Below are 18,244 nucleotides of genomic sequence, written 5' to 3' on the forward strand. Positions count from 1 at the left end.
GTTTTCACTTTTTATGAACAGCTAGCTGCATTGGCTAAATAGTTTAAAGTTTAATCTGGTTCTAAGATATAGAGTTTGTTTATTACAATAACTTTTACCACAGGGTTTTAAAAACAACAATTAAGTTTATATGCCATTGGTCACAATCAGCCAATGAACATTTTTAAGTCTTGTCACAAAATATTTGCAATTTTGGTCCTTGGTTTAAAGAGCCAGAAGCAGAGAACGATGAATGATGCTTACCACTCACTTCTATATACCGTATATAAAAAACCTTCATTGGTGTAACCACTTAAATCGTCACCAAATTGTGTTAAACTAAGTATTAAATCTTGAATATTGCAATGGGAAATGTGTAAATAACTCAGTGGTGCCATTAGTGGTAATCATAACCTGGTACCTTTCACAGGATGTGCAACGAGCTCATGATTAGGTGTACAAATACTTTTGGCCATATACAGTAGACCCTTGACTTACGAATTTAATTGGTTCCGAAGGGCTGTTCTTAAGTCAAAATGTTCGTAAATTAAACCTATTATTCCCATAAGAAATCATGTAAACAGAATTAATCCGTGCCAGACCTCCCCCCCCTTACCTAATCTTTCTGTCTTAAATGGTCTTTTTTGTTATAAATACAAGTATATTTTCCCTTAATCTTAAATTATAGAATAGATAATACTGTAATAAACAATAAACAATACACAGTAGTACTGTACTGTACATAAAACACACACCACATTTCAGTACAGTACGTGTGCTGTACTATACAACATAATAAATTTCCTTTTTTTAATCAAATGTATCTACCAGAAACAACAATAACTCTCATATTTCTTTATTATTTCCTTCTTTATTTCAATAGTGTTGTATTTTGTAGGTGTAATTGTACGAAAGAAAGGATACTTTACTCAGCAATTTCCTTCTTCTCTCTCACTCACTGTCGCCTCTGTCTGATACACAGTGACAGCTACTGGCAGGAGTAATTATACAACAACAAATAGTGATTTTCTCACCACTGCACTTCCTCTGCACCTTCTTTGGGGACATTTTAATATTGAATTTTACAAAATATAAAGAAAACATCGGAAAACACCGTCCGCTGTCCGAATGTTCACTCACTATATATATATATATATATATATATATATATATATTGAGAGAGAGACGGTTGGAGTCAACTTGTTCGTGATATCACGTGTTTCGCGAATTTCTGTTCGTAATCTGAAATTTGTTTGTATGTTAAGTTGAAAAAGATAGTTCGTAACCTGAAATGTTCGTATGGTAAACCATTCATAACTCAAGGGTCTACTGTATTGTATAAAACATGTATGGATAAGAGTGAGGACATTTGAGGAAGTTGGTTCTACATTTAATGATATTTAATATGTGAAATGTACTGTCATGTGAACAGTATTGGGAGATGGAGCTTATATAACTAAACAAAAAAATGTAAAACATTACTTTTAAACACAAGTTTAATGAACAAAAATTGAAATTTATTGTGAAGAAAAAAAAGTTAGGACACCCCCATATTTATTACTATTTAAAATGTATAAAATTAGAATCAGCTGAACCACATCAGCTGCAATGATTACACCATCGTTAGAGGACATTGGAGTTTTATTTAAACCTCAGACATTAGTTTGGTTTGCTCTTGATTGTTGAAGTGAGTGGTATCACCATGGTGAGATCTAAAGAGCTCTCTGAGGCCTTCAGAAAGAAGGTTGTAGATGCATAGGAGTCTGGGAAGGGATTTAAAAAGATCTGAAAACAATTAGAAATCAGCCATTCCACTGTCCGGAAAATCATTTACAAGTGGAGAACATTTAAAACAACTGCCAACATGGCCAGGTCAGGCCGTCCTAACAAGTTCAGCTCAAGAGCAAACCGCAAGATGTGTAAAGAAGTCTCCAATAATCCTACAATGTCATCACGGGAACTACAGGTAGCTCTTGCCACAGTTGATAGCAAGGTACATGCATCTACCATCAGAAAGAGACTGCACAAGTTTGATTTTCATGGGAGGTGTGAAAGAAGGAAACCCTTGCTTTAAAAAAAACATCAGGGCAAGACTAAAGTTTGCCAGGACTTCTGGAACAATGTCCTTTGGACAGATGGATCCAAAGTTGAATTATATGGGCACAGTAACAGAAGACATGTTTGACGCAAACCAAACACAGCATTTGAGCACAAGAACCTCATACCAACTGTGAAACATGGAGGTGGAATCATCATGGTTTCGGGCAGCAGGGCCTGGCAAGCTCTCCATTATAGAATCCATGATAAATTCTTTATTGTATCAGAGGGTGCTTGAGGAAAATGTAAGACCATCTGTCCAAAAACTGAACCTGAAGCGGAAGTGGACCATGCAGCAACGACCCAAAACATTCCAGTAAATCCACCAAGGAATGGCTCAAAAGAAAGAAATGGAGAGTTCTGGAATGGCCAAGTCAAAGCCTGGATCTTAATCCTATTGAGATGCTGTGGGCATGGCTGGATTACTGACCGGGCCAGTGGGGCCAGCGCCCAGGGGCCCTTGAGGTCAGGGGGCCCCGGGGGGGCCCTGGCCCAAAACATTTTGCGATGCCTATCAATATTTATGATACAATATATTTTTATTTCCTTCATTTTAAGGATCCTCTGACTATTAGGGACTTTGACCCCAGGGCCTCTTGGGGGCCCTAGCCATGCTTTTGGGCCCTAGCCATGCTTTTGGGCCCCTTATGAAAATGGATGAGGCGTTGTGGCACTGCTCTGACTTCGACTTCTGGCTATTAGGGGTCCTAGGAAAGAGGGGGGCATATTTTTAGAGGGCCCTGGTTATGAGAGCCCCTACCAGGGGGCCCTAGAGAAGAGCAGGGCATACCATTAGAGGGCCCTTGATCACGAGGGCCCCTGCTATGGGGCCCTTGACTTCCATAGAAGTCGTTTACCATGGCTCCTTGACTTTCTAGGGACCTACAAAATGCCAGGCAAGCTACCATATTTCATAACAGACGTTTTGTTGCAAATATGCGATTCAGGCCCTTACTTAATGTTTCTGAATTTGTATTGTTTCAAAATTATTATGTTCAATTTCTCTTAAGCGCAGAGACACAAATTAATTTAGCAATTTTGCAATTATTTAAATTTAAGACAAGTAATTTCAAGCAGTTTGAATGCATACACACACTTAACTGAGCTATTTGATGTTCTTTTCATGCCTGACAATATGCCTGACAACAACTCTTTGCCCAGGGGCCCAGACTATCCTTAATCCGTCCTTGGCTGTGGGGTGATTTAAAACGGGCTGTGCATGCAAGAAACCCCTCAAACCTTACACAGCTGAAGAAATTCTGGGAAAAAGGAGTGGGGAAAAACGTTCTCCCAGTCGATGTCAGAATGTCTAATTGAGGTTATTTCAGCCAAAGCGGGAAATACCAGCTATTAGGGCATAGGGTGTCCTAACTTTTTCCTCACAATAAATTTCCATTTTTGTTCATTACATTTTACAACTAGTGTTTAAAAGTATTTTTTTCAGTTTTATTTGTTTTTCTTATGTTATATAAGCTTCATCTCTCAGTACTGTTGAAATGAAGCTCAAATGTTCACATGTTTAAATATGTTCAAAAAGACAAAGGTTCTCATGGGGTGTAATATTTTTTTTCACATGACTGTATATTTGGCTTTTAATGATTTATTTTCCTCAGCTGTGAATGTCTATCTGAATTAAAATTTCTTTCCAGCTGTTTAATGTCTATTGTTTGCTGTAACAGAGCAGGTTTTTCCTCACTAATCAATCATTTTTCACATTCACTAATCAATCGTTACATTAGGGGTGTGCTATATCGTATCGTTCACGATAATACCGGTATAATTTTTAAAACGATACTAAAAGTACCATATCGTAATAAAAGCGATATTCTGCGTAAATTACGTAATGACGTCACACAGCTACGCAAATGGCGTACGTTCGTTACGTGGGTCATTTGGGTACAGTAACGAGTATGGCGGAAAGCGGCTCTGCGGTGGAGGAGCTCGTTCCAAAAACTCCAAGTCCACCATAAATTAATCTTTGGCAACCCAAATACCAACCACCGCTTGCCGGCAACTTTTTTGCGGAAGTATTTCTGCACGCAGGTTTACACAGGGACGCAATTCATCAGCACACCTCCACCAAACAGTGCAGGAATACTCTCAACATTAATGTCCACCACCAACGCAGAAGTAGTACTACTATTACTTAGTACTACTACTACTGTACTTAGTAGTAATTGTGGCGCGCTACGAGTAAAGTCCCACCGGGCTCTGCGCGTTCCAGTGTTGCCAGGTTGGGCGGTTATCCGCCAAACAATTTCATAGTTAAATAACACTTCTATTTATAAGAAAATATTCCGTTTAAAAAAGCTTCGGCATTGAAGAAGGTTATTAAAAGTAAAGTCAATTTTCAATGTTGATTTGGCTTAATAGTGTTGGTCAGTCTGTATCATATTGTTAAAAGAAAATTACAATAAGTTTTCCATGCATTCACACTGGCACTATATATACAGGGGTTGGACAATGAAACTGAAACACCTGGTTTTAGACCACAATCATTTATTAGTATGGTGTAGGGCCTCCTTTTGCGGCCAATACAGCGTCAATTCGTCTTGGAAATGACATATACAAGTCCTGCACAGTGGTCAGAGGGATTTTAAGCCATTCTTCTTGCAGGATAGTGGCCAGGTCACTACGTGATGCTGGTGGAGGAAAACGTTTCCTGACTCGCTTCTCCAAAACACCCCAAAGTGGCTCAATAATATTTAGATCTGGTGACTGTGCAGGCCATGGGAGATGTTCAACTTCACTTTCATGTTCATCAAACCAATCTTTCACCAGTCTTGCTGTGTGTATTGGTGCATTGTCATCCTGATACACGGCACCGCCTTCAGGATACAATGTTTGAACCATTGGATGCACATGGTCCTCCAGAATGGTTCGGTAGTCCTTGGCAGTGACGCGCCCATCTAGCACAAGTATTGGGCCAAGGGAATGCCATGATATGGCAGCCCAAACCATCACTGATCCACCCCCATGCTTCACTCTGGGCATGCAACAGTCTGGGTGGTACGCTTCTTTGGGGCTTCTCCACACCGTAACTCTCCCGGATGTGGGGAAAACAGTAAAGGTGGACTCATCAGAGAACAATACATGTTTCACATTGTCCACAGCCCAAGATTTGCACTCCTTGCACCATTGAAACCGACGTTTGGCATTGGCACGAGTGACCAAAGGTTTGGCTATAGCAGCCCGGCCGTGTATATTGACCCTGTGGAGCTCCCGACGGACAGTTCTGGTGGAAACAGGAGAGTTGAGGTGCACATTTAATTCTGCCGTGATTTGGGCAGCCGTGATTTGGGCAGCCGTGGTTTTATGTTTTTTGGATACAATCCGGGTTAGCACCCGAACATCCCTTTCAGACAGCTTCCTCTTGCGTCCACAGTTAATCCTGTTGGATGTGGTTTGTCCTTCTTGGTGGTATGCTGACATTACCCTGGATACCGTGGCTCTTGATACATCACAAAGACTTGCTGTCTTGGTCACAGATGCGCCAGCAAGACGTGCACCAACAATTTGTCCTCTTTTGAACTCTGGTATGTCACCCATAATGTTGTGTGCATTGCAATATTTTGAGCAAAACTGTGCTCTTACCCTGCTAATTGAACCTTCACACTCTGCTCTTACTGGTGCAATGTGCAATTAATGAAGATTGGCCACCAGACTGGTCCAATTTAGCCATGAAACCTCCCACACTAAAATGACAGGTGTTTCAGTTTCATTGTCAATGAAACTGAAACACCTGGTTTTAGACCACAATAATTTATTAGTATGGTGTAGGGCCTCCTTTTGCGGCCAATACAGCATCAATTCGTCTTGGAAATGACATATACAAGTCCTGCACAGTGGTCAGAGGGATTTTAAGCCATTCTTCTTGCAGGATAGTGGCCAGGTCACTACGTGATGCTGGTGGAGGAAAACGTTTCCTGACTCGCTTCTCCAAAACACCCCAAAGTGGCTCAATAATATTTAGATCTGGTGACTGTGCAGGCCATGGGAGATGTTCAACTTCACTTTCATGTTCATCAAACCAATCTTTCACCAGTCTTGCTGTGTGTATTGGTGCATTGTCATCCTGATACACGGCACCGCCTTCAGGATACAATGTTTGAACCATTGGATGCACATGGTCCTCCAGAATGGTTCGGTAGTCCTTGGCAGTGACGCGCCCATCTAGCACAAGTATTGGGCCAAGGGAATGCCATGATATGGCAGCCCAAACCATCACTGATCCACCCCCATGCTTCACTCTGGGCATGCAACAGTCTGGGTGGTACGCTTCCTTGGGGCTTCTCCACACCGTAACTCTCCCGGATGTGGGGAAAACAGTAAAGGTGGACTCATCAGAGAACAATACATGTTTCACATTGTCCACAGCCCAAGATTTGCGCTCCTTGCACCATTGATACTATGGCTCTTGATACATCACAAAGACTTGCTGTCTTGGTCACAGATGCGCCAGCAAGACGTGCACCAACAATTTGTCCTCTTTTGAACTCTGGTATGTCACCCATAATGTTGTGTGCATTGCAATATTTTGAGCAAAACTGTGCTCTTACCCTGCTAATTGAACCTTCACACTCTGCTCTTACTGGTGCAATGTGCAATTAATGAAGATTGGCCACCAGACTGGTCCAATTTAGCCATGAAACCTCCCACACTAAAATGACAGGTGTTTCAGTTTCATTGTCCAACCCTGTATATATACTGTATATATACAGTGTATCACAAAAGTGAGTACACCCCTCACATTTCTGCAAATATTTTATTATATCTTTTCATGGGACAACACTATAGAAATAAAACTTGGATATAACTTAGAGTAGTCAGTGTACAACTTGTATAGCAGTGTAGATTTAATGTCTTCTGAAAATAACTCAACACACAGCCATTAATGTCTAAATGGCTGGCAACATAAGTGAGTACACCCCACAGTGAACATGTCCAAATTGTGCCCAAAGTGTCAATATTTTGTGTGACCACCATTATTATCCAGCACTGCCTTAACCCTCCTGGGCATGGAATTCACCAGAGCTGCACAGGTTGCTACTGGAATCCTCTTCCACTCCTCCATGATGACATCACGGAGCTGGTGGATGTTAGACACCTTGAACTCCTCCACCTTCCACTTGAGGATGCGCCACAGGTGCTCAATTGGGTTTAGTCCATCACCTTTACCTTCAGCTTCCTCAGCAAGGCAGTTGTCATCTTGGAGGTTGTGTTTGGGGTCGTTATCCTGTTGGAAAACTGCCATGAGGCCCAGTTTTCGAAGGGAGGGGATCATGCTCTGTTTCAGAATGTCACAGTACATGTTGGAATTCATGTTTCCCTCAATGAACTGCAGCTCCCCAGTGCCGGAAACACTCAGGCAGCCCAAGACCATGATGCTACCACCACCATGCTTGACTGTAGGCAAGATACAGTTGTCTTGGTACTTCTCACCAGGGCGCCGCCACACATGCTGGACACCATCTGAGCCAAACAAGTTTATCTTGGTCTCGTCAGACCACAGGGAATTCCAGTAATCCATGTTCTTGGACTGCTTGTCTTCAGCAAACTGTTTGCAGGCTTTCTTGTGCGTCAGCTTCCTTCTGGGATGACAACCATGCAGACCGAGTTGATGCAGTGTGCGGCGTATGGTCTGAGCACTGTCAGGCTGACCTCCCACGTCTTCAACCTCTGCAGCAATGCTGGCAGCACTCATGTGTCTATTTTTAAAAGCCAACCTCTGGATATGACGCCGAACACGTGGACTCAACTTCTTTGGTCGACCCTGGCGAAGCCTGTTCCGAGTGGAACCTGTCCTGGAAAACCGCTGCATGACCTTGGCCACCATGCTGTAGCTCAGTTTCAGGGTGTTAGCAATCTTCTTATAGCCCAGGCCATCTTTGTGGAGAGCAACAATTCTATTTCTCACATCCTCAGAGAGTTCTTTGCCATGAGGTGCCATGTTGAATATCCAGTGGCCAGTATGAGAGAATTGTACCCAAAACACCAAATTTAACAGCCCTGCTCCCCATTTACACCTGGGACCTTGACACATGACACCAGGGAGGGATAACGACACATTTGGGCACAATTTGGACATGTTCGCTGTGGGGTGTACTCACTTATGTTGCCAGCCATTTAGACATTAATGGCTGTGTGTTGAGTTATTTTCAGAAGACAGTAAATCTACACTGCTATACAAGCTGTACACTGACTACTCTAAGTTATATCCAAGTTTAATTTCTATAGTGTTGTCCCATGAAAAGATATAATAAAATATTTGCAGAAATGTGAGGGGTGTACTCACTTTTGTGATACACTGTATATATATATATACAGGGGTTGGACAATGAAACTGAAACACCTGTCTTGCTGGCGCATCTGTGACCAAGACAGCAAGTCTTTGTGATGTATCAAGAGCCACGGTATCCAGGGTAATGTCAGCATACCACCAAGAAGGACAAACCACATCCAACAGGATTAACTGTGGACGCAAGAGGAAGCTGTCTGAAAGGGATGTTCGGGTGCTAACCCGGATTGTATCCAAAAAACATAAAACCACGGCTGCCCAAATCACGGCAGAATTAAATGTGCACCTCAACTCTCCTGTTTCCACCAGAACTGTCCGTCGGGAGCTCCACAGGGTCAATATACACGGCCGGGCTGCTATAGCCAAACCTTTGGTCACTCGTGCCAATGCCAAACGTCGGTTTCAATGGTGCAAGGAGCGCAAATCTTGGGCTGTGGACAATGTGAAACATGTATTGTTCTCTGATGAGTCCACCTTTACTGTTTTCCCCACATCCGGGAGAGTTACGGTGTGGAGAAGCCCCAAAGAAGCGTACCACCCAGACTGTTGCATGCCCAGAGTGAAGCATGGGGGTGGATCAGTGATGGTTTGGGCTGCCATATCATGGCATTCCCTTGGCCCAATACTTGTGCTAGATGGGCGCGTCACTGCCAAGGACTACCGAACCATTCTGGAGGACCATGTGCATCCAATGGTTCAAACATTGTATCCTGTGGGCGGTGCCGTGTATCAGGATGACAATGCACCAATACACACAGCAAGACTGGTGAAAGATTGGTTTGATGAACATGAAAGTGAAGTTGAACATCTCCCATGGCCTGCACAGTCACCAGATCTAAATATTATTGAGCCACTTTGGGGTGTTTTGGAGAAGCGAGTCAGGAAACGTTTTCCTCCACCAGCATCACGTAGTGACCTGGCCACTATCCTGCAAGAAGAATGGCTTAAAATCCCTCTGACCACTGTGCAGGACTTGTATATGTCATTTCCAAGACGAATTGACGCTGTATTGGCCGCAAAAGGAGGCCCTACACCATACTAATAAATTATTGTGGTCTAAAACCAGGTGTTTCAGTTTCATTGTCCAACCCCTGTATATACAGTGTATCACAAAAGTGAGTACACCCCTCACATTTCTGCAGATATTTAAGTATATCTTTTCATGGGACAACACTGACAAAATGACACTTTAACACAATGAAAAGTAGTCTGTGTGCAGCTTATATAACAGTGTAAATGTATTCTTCCCTCAAAATAACTCAATATACAGCCATTAATGTCTAAACCACCGGCAACAAAAGTGAGTACACTCCTTAGTGAAAGTTCCTGAAGTGTCAATATTTTGTGTGGCCACCATTATTTCCCAGAACTGCCTTAACTCTCCTGGGCATGGAGTTTACCAGAGCTTCACAGGTTGCCACTGGAATGCTTTTCCACTCCTCCATGACGACATCACGGAGCTGGCGGATATTCGAGACTTTGCGCTCCTCCACCTTCCGCTTGAGGATGCCCCAAAGATGTTCAATTGGGTTTAGGTTTGGAGACATGCTTCGCCAGTCCATCACCTTTACCCTCAGCCTCTTCAATAAAGCAGTGGTCGTCTTAGAGGTGTGTTTGGGGTCATTATCATGCTGGAACACTGCCCTGCGACCCAGTTTCCGGAGGGAGGGGATCATGCTCTGCTTCAGTATTTCACAGTACATATTGGAGTTCATGTGTCCCTCAATGAAATGTAACTCCCCAACACCTGCTGCACTCATGCAGCCCCAGACCATGGCATTCCCACCACCATGCTTGACTGTAGGCATGACACACTTATCTTTGTACTCCTCACCTGATTGCCGCCACACATGCTTGAGACCATCTGAACCAAACAAATTAATCTTGGTCTCATCAGACCATAGGACATGGTTCCAGTAATCCATGTCCTTTGTTGACATGTCTTCAGCAAACTGTTTGCGGGCTTTCTTGTGTAGAGACTTCAGAAGAGGCTTCCTTCTGGGGTGACAGCCATGCAGACCAATTTGATGTAGTGTGCGGCGTATGGTCTGAGCACTGACAGGCTGACCCCCCACCTTTTCAATCTCTGCAGCAATGCTGACAGCACTCCTGCGCCTATCTTTCAAAGACAGCAGTTGGATGTGACACTGAGCACGTGCACTCAGCTTCTTTGGACGACCAACGCGAGGTCTGTTCTGAGTGGACCCTGCTCTTTTAAAACGCTGGATGATCTTGGCCACTGTGCTGCAGCTCAGTTTCAGAGTGTTGGCAATCTTCTTGTAGCCTTGGCCATCTTCATGTAGCGCAACAATTCGTCTTTTAAGATCCTCAGAGAGTTCTTTGCCATGAGGTGCCATGTTGGAACTTTCAGTGACCAGTATGAGAGAGTGTGAGAGCTGTACTACTAAATTGAACACACCTGCTCCCTATGCACACCTGAGACCTAGTAACACTAACAAATCACATGACATTTTGGAGGGAAAATGACAAGCAGTGCTCAATTTGGACATTTAGGGGTGTAGTCTCTTAGGGGTGTACTCACTTTTGTTGCCGGTGGTTTAGACATTAATGGCTGTATATTGAGTTATTTTGAGGGAAGAATAAATTTACACTGTTATATAAGCTGCACACAGACTACTTTTCATTGTGTCAAAGTGTCATTTTGTCAGTGTTGTCCCATGAAAAGATATACTTAAATATCTGCAGAAATGTGAGGGGTGTACTCACTTTTGTGATACACTGTATATATATATATATATATATATATATATATATATATATATATATATATATATATATATATATATATATATATATATATATATATATAATTTATTCATTTTTGTTTTTTTACTTGTCAGGGAAAATAGAAAGAGAAAAAAAAGCTTATTATTAGTATGCGGGTCTTCATGATGTAATTCTACATGGCACTCACTAAATAAATGAGTGACCACATAAAAGAAAAGGTATGTTTATGTGCGACCCCTGTGTGAGCAATGGTCTCAGTCTGGCCACCCCTATGGAAATTGTCTGACTTCGCCATTACATTATGTTACATTATTTTTACTGGAAAGACAAAATAAAGAAAAGTGTGTGTAATTCTTACATACTTCCTACATTGTTTTACGAAGTGTTAACTTATATTAATTCTAAATAAAACCTGAACATTATTTTTTTTGCAATAGTGTTTTCTCGAAATAAAAAAAATATTTTTCAGTGTTTTGTTATATCGCCAAAAATATCGTTATCGCAAAAATAACCTGAAATATCGTGATATTATTTTAGGGCCATATCGCCCACCCCTACGTTACATACTGAAAAACACATTACAAAGCACATTCCACATTCAATCATAACACACCCATCACACCCACACCTAGTTGACAATACTAGGTTGACACCCAAAAAACAAGCATAATATGCTATGGCTAATGATAGCTATGAGATACACTGATCAGACATAACATTATGGCCACCTCCTTGTTTCTACACTTACTGTCCATTTTAAGCTCCATTTACCATATAGAAGCACTTTGTAGTTCTACAATTACTGACTGTAGTCCATCTTTTTCTCTACATACTTTTTTAGCCTGCTTTTACCCTGTTCTTCAATGGTCAGGACCCACACAGGACCACCACAGAGCAGGTATTATTTAGGTGGTGGATCATTCTCAGCACTGCAGTGACAATAACATTGTGGTTGTGTGTTAGTGTGTGTTGTGCTGGTATGAATGGAGAAGACACAGAAGCGCTGCTGGAGTTTTTAAATACTGTGTCCACTCACTGTCCACTCTATTAGACACTCCTACCTAGTTGGTCCACCTTGTAGATGTAAAGTCAGAGACGATCACTCATCTATTGCTGCCGTTTGAGTTGGTCATCTTCTAGACCTTCATTAGTGGTCACAGGACGCTGCCTATGGGGCGCTGTTGGCTGGATATTTTTGGTTGTAATTCATTGGTGTAACCACTAAACTCGTCACCAAATGCGTAGTGTTAAAATAATTCTGGTCCAAAAAAACGAGGTTCCCTATCAATTTTTGTGTTGCTGTGACAAAATTTTATTAACATATAAAATGCTGAGTCACTCAAGATCAGTAGTGTGTTGAGAGACACATTGGCAACTCTGAATAATGACTCAAATATATGTATTACATTATATTATAAATGCCTCTGGTTCATCTAATATCTTAATATCCAGAAATCTTTATACCAAAGATTGCACATTCTTGTTCCTGATGAGCCAGAATCCAGCACAGTTTGATTGACATGCACTCTTAGTAAACTTAGTATTACCTAGTCCTGGTCTGTTTAAGTGATAAAGTCATCAACTCTGCAGGCATCTAAACTTCTTGTACCAGTTTTGTGTAACCCTGCTATGTGTATAATTCATTAACTGAATCTTTGTGTGTTCTTTACTTGACTTGCCACATTTTGCTTATATGCTTATGGGTTTGTTTGTTTTTTTACAATAAAAGAAATAAACCTGCTGTATATTTCTGTTGTATATTTACTATTACTCTTTTTTGTATATTTACTGTTAGATAGCTGTCCTGCTAACTTAAGTGCCACTTAAGTAACAAATGTTGAAAATTGTAGAGTCAAGTCGTACTGTGTAAATAACTCAAAGGCATGACATTAGTGGTAATTATAACCTGGTACGTACACAGGTTAGGAGTGAAAGCAACGTACAATAATGCAAGTCGAACCTGCGATCCTGCATGTCTACCTGTGACAATTTATAAGTCATCAATTCTCACATTTATTCATTGAAATGGGATGTCCAGCAAGCTCATGGTCAGGTGTACCATTACTTTTCGCCATTTGATGTGTAAAAACCTTAATGGATAAGAAGTTGGTTTTACATTTAGTGATGTTTGTTTGTTTATTAGGATTTTAACATCACGTTTTACACTTTGGTTACATTCATGACAAACGGTAGTTACTCATTATACAAGATTCATCAGTTCACAGGGTTATATTGAACACAGTCATGGCCAATTTTGTATCTCCAATTCACTTCACTTACATGTCTTTGGACTGTGTGAGGAAACTGGAGCACCAGAGGAAACCCACGCGGACATGGGGAGAACACGCAAACTCCTCACAGAAAGGACCCGTCGATCCCACCTGGGAATCAAACCCAGGACCTTTTTGCTGTGAGGCGACAGTGCTACCTACTTAGCCACTGTGATGCCCCTACATTTAGTGATATTTAATTATAAAATGTATATTTGTCTTTTGGTGATTTATTTTTCTCAGCTGTAAATCTGAATTTACATTTCCTTATACCAGTAAATATTTCTTGTAACAGAGCAGGTTCGTTATAACAAAAAAAAAGCACATACACATACTGCTACTGCTTCTGCTAAACTCTCCATACATCACAATGGTACTACTTAATTTTATTGTATTATTTCCTATAACATTTTCCTTTCATATGTAATATGTTTAATATGTAAAATTGATATTTACATAAAAAGAAGAATATACTATTAGGATCTTTTATTTTTCACTGAACTGGAAATCCACACAAGACCAAACCAGATGTATACTACATTAAACCTTTTTATCGTCCTTCACACACTGTGCAAATACGAGCCTTTATATAAGCTCTGCATTGTTTCATAAACTCTTGTTTAAACATCAGACTTCTCTTTGTTATGACTCTTTGGTGTTCCTCATTTAAGAGTTCAGTTTTTAAGAATGATAATGCTTAAGTTAACAAGAAGTTAACAATAATTATTTTGCAAGCATTTTCACTTGTTTGGCCTGATTTAATACATTAGAGATGGTTATGTTTAAAGTTACTATATGACTAAATGTATGTGAGCACCATATGAGCTTGTCGGACATCCCATTGCAAAAACTTGGGTATAAGTATGGATTTACACCCCCACCCCAACATACAACTATAACAGCTTCTACTTTTCTAGGTAGCTTTGCAATTTTTAGATTATGTCTGTGGGAAAAGAGCATTTATGAGGTTCAGTTGAAATAACGGCAAACTTAAACGGTATATTCATAGATGTCGCTCTGATGCAGAAATTTGTTAATCCCAGGTATATAATTTTTTTTTTTTTTTTTTTTTTTCGCGAGTTGTGTCATTTTTATAGATTTTTAATCCTTTTTTTATTAACTTTAACCATTAATAATAATTTATCACAAATGTTTTAAATAAATATATATACTGATCAGCCATAACATTAAAACCACCTCCTTGTTTCTACACACATTGTCCATTTTATCAGCTCCACTTACCATATAGAAGCACTTTGTAGTTCTACAATTACTGACTTAGTTCATCTGTTTCTCTGCATACTTTCTTAGCCCCCTTTCATGCTGTTTTTCAATGGTCAGGACCCCCACATGACCACCACAGAGTAGGTATTATTTAGGTGGTGGACGATTCTCAGCACTGTAGTGACACTGACCATGGTGGTGTGTTAGTGTGTGTTGTGCTGGTATGAGTGGCTCAGACACAGCAGTGCTGATGGAGTTATTAAACACCTCACTGTCACTGCTGGACTGAGAATAGTCCACCAACCAAAAATATCCAGCCAACAGCGCCCGTGGGCAGCGTCCTGTGACCACTGATGAAGGTCTAAAAGATGACCAACTCAAACAGCAGCAATAGATGAGCGATCGTCTCTGACTTTACATCTACAAGGTGAACCAACCAGGTAGGAGTGTCTAATAGAGTGGACAGTGAGTGGACACAGTATTTAAAAACTCCAGCAGCGCTGCTGTGTCTGATCCACTCATAACAGCACAACACACACTAATACACCACCACCATGTCAGTGTCACTGCAGTGCTGAGAATGATCCACCACCCAAATAATACCTGCTCTGATATATACCTGATATATATATATATTTTTTTTTTTTAAACAAGATTGCTTCTTCTTTTCTTAATTCATAGTGTACCTTCAGCTCTAGCCAGACAATCTTACTTCAGTCTAAATATACTAAAACTAATCTAAAAACTTTTTAACCTTTGTTAATAAATAAGTTTGGAATGTGACAAAGATTTGAAAAGCATAATACACTTTAATGCTTGCTCTAACACCATAGCAAATATCTTATTTTATTGTTATTTTTACAACTAAGTCCTTGGCTTATTTAAAACAAACAACCCAGCCTTCTTAAAAAAACACAAGACAAAACTTACATTCACAAAGTCGCCTCCTTGAATCATGAAGTCTTTGATTACTCTGAAAAGAAAGACGTTACATTAAATTATAGAACAAGTATCTATTTTTGACTTTTTGCACCCAAAACATTCTACAAGCAAAAACAATTAATAATTTTAAGACAATATATACTTTTAATTATTTTAAACACTATATATATGGGTCATTCCTGGGATTGGGTGCCTTTTGGACCTTAAACCTTTTTGAAAATTAAACACTGTTTTAATTTGTTTTTCATGTTTTATTATAAAAAAGGACATGTTATACTTTTCCAAATATTGGTCAAGCTAAATTACACATGAACCTCCAGCCTGTTACATATTAGGTTGTAACAGGGTGGACCATATAACAGGGTGGATATTCTGACATAAAATTAGTCATTAGCTAGCAAGTGAGCAAAACCATGCTAGCATAACAGTGAATTCAGACAAAGAATTATCTGCTTATTAGTGTGATCATTTTTAAAATGATCAAATCGTATTGCTTTTTCTCATATATCCCGTAACAGGGTGGACATGTTATGGTTGACCATACAAGATTTTTAGGATAAAATGTGGAAAAAACAACATTAAAATGAGGAGTTTAATAAGCCACTCATCTTCCACAGTTGTTTTCTCTCCAAAAAGATCATGTGAACGCCAGGAAATGATGTCAGTATGTAAAACAGCTCTTCATTTTAAGAGACAGTAGTAAGAAATGACAGGGTGGACAGCAACTTGAGGGACATGTGAAAAAACCCTTATAATCAGCAATAAAATAAGACTCATAAGGAAAAAAAATCCAAGGTTTAGAGGGACTTAAGCAAAGCCCCTCTTTTTTCCCTAGTTATTATCCCCCAGTCACGTTGTGTCCAATTACCCTGATTGCGTCCTCTATACTGATTCAACCCTTCACCGCTGACTGAAGACGCCTCTTAACAGTCAGTACAGATAGTGCATTTTTCACCTGCACGAGGGCCACACCCCATCAGCATTATTCCTCAGCCCTGTGCAGGCGCCATCAGTCAGCCAGCGGGGGCCGCAGTCGCACCAGTTATGAGGATCTATGATCCGACTTTCTAACCCTCTAACCCTGAACAACAGCCAATCGAGGTTCATGCAGCCGCCCAACCTAGTCGGAAAGGCAGAGCTGAGATTCGATACAATGTTTTCGAAACCCCAACTCTGGTGAGCTAGCGTACTTTACCGCTGCGCCACCTGAGCGGACGATATTTTCATGATTAAATCTCATATGTCCATCACTAAATCAATGGGAAAACCTCTGGTATCTAAGAGATAAAAACAGTAAGTATACAGTAATTTTTCTTGGGGGGGGTTTAGAAAACATTGTGTTTAGTATTTGAAAGTGTTAATTATTTCAGTAAGATGTTTAGAAATTGTATTGTTTAAAATTTTATTTAGTAAATACAATGATCAGTACTGGGGACACAAAAGACACCGAATTGATGGAATGACCCATATATATATATTTATATTATATATATCATTCCAAAAAGTTATATATATATATACAGAATAATAATAATAAAATAATTCACTCACTACTAACAGATGTATAAACTCTAAACTTCTAACTTTTTGCCAAAAGTTTAGGAAAGGTCATTTCCTGTTACACCATGATTGTTCCGGTGCACAAAGGAAGGTCCACAAAGACATGGTTTAATAATTTTACAGTGGAGGAACGCCAGCGACAGCATGTAGCCGTGACCCTAACCTCATTAAACGCCTTTGGGATGAGCTGAAATGTCATTCATGGGCCAGACCATTTAACATCAGTGTCTCATCTCACAAATGCTTTTAGGACCAAATAGGCACAAATTCCCACACACTCTAGTTAAAACCCATATTTTCATTCTTCTTTTCATTCCTGGTAATTGTAACTTTCTTTACACATTGCTACATTGGCATGAATTAAAAACTCGTCTATGTACAACAGGGATAAGGACAGATTATTAAAAGAAATGTTTATGAGGCGTAACATTACATTTACAGCATTTAGCAGATACTCAGGGATTTAAAATAATATACTGTATATATACAGTGTATCACAAAAGTGAGTACACCCCTCACATTTCTGCAAATATTTCATTATATCTTTTCATGGGACAACACTATAGACATGAAACTTGGATATAACTTAGAGTAGTCAGTGTACAGCTTGTATAGCAGTGTAGATTTACTGTCTTCTGAAAATAACTCAACACACAGCCATTAATGTCTAAATAGCTGGCAACATAAGTGAGTACACCCCACAGTGAACATGTCCAAATTGTGCCCAAATGTGTTGTTGTCCCTCCCTGGTGTCATGTGTCAAGGTCCCAGGTGTAAATGGGGAGCAGGGCTGTTAAATTTGGTGTTTTGGGTACAATTCTCTCATACTGGCCACTGGATATTCAACATGGCACCTCATGGCAAAGAACTCTCTGAGGATGTGAGAAATAGAATTGTTGCTCTCCACAAAGATGGCCTGGGCTATAAGAAGATTGCTAACACCCTGAAACTGAGCTACAGCATGGTGGCCAAGGTCATACAGCGGTTTTCCAGGACAGCTTCCACTCGGAACAGGCTTCGCCAGGGTCGACCAAAGAAGTTGAGTCCACGTGTTCGGCGTCATATCAAGAGGTTGGCTTTAAAAAATAGACACATGAGTGCTGCCAGCATTGCTGCAGAGGTTGAA

At 40.3% G+C, this 18,244-nt stretch overlaps 1 protein-coding gene across 1 annotated transcript in view; it reads right to left on the reverse strand.

The window, feature by feature from the left end:
* ppih (peptidylprolyl isomerase H (cyclophilin H)) overlaps nt 1–18,244 on the reverse strand; it is a 79,421-nt gene that overhangs the window by 10,989 nt on the left and 50,188 nt on the right. The window contains exon 5 of the mRNA XM_062998536.1: nt 15,547–15,589. Coding sequence (XP_062854606.1) covers nt 15,547–15,589 — 43 coding nt within the window. The remainder of the gene's footprint in view (nt 1–15,546; nt 15,590–18,244) is intronic.

This window comes from Trichomycterus rosablanca, chromosome 7 (genome assembly GCF_030014385.1).
Source record: "Trichomycterus rosablanca isolate fTriRos1 chromosome 7, fTriRos1.hap1, whole genome shotgun sequence".
In the NCBI taxonomy this organism is placed as follows: domain Eukaryota; kingdom Metazoa; phylum Chordata; class Actinopteri; order Siluriformes; family Trichomycteridae; genus Trichomycterus; species Trichomycterus rosablanca.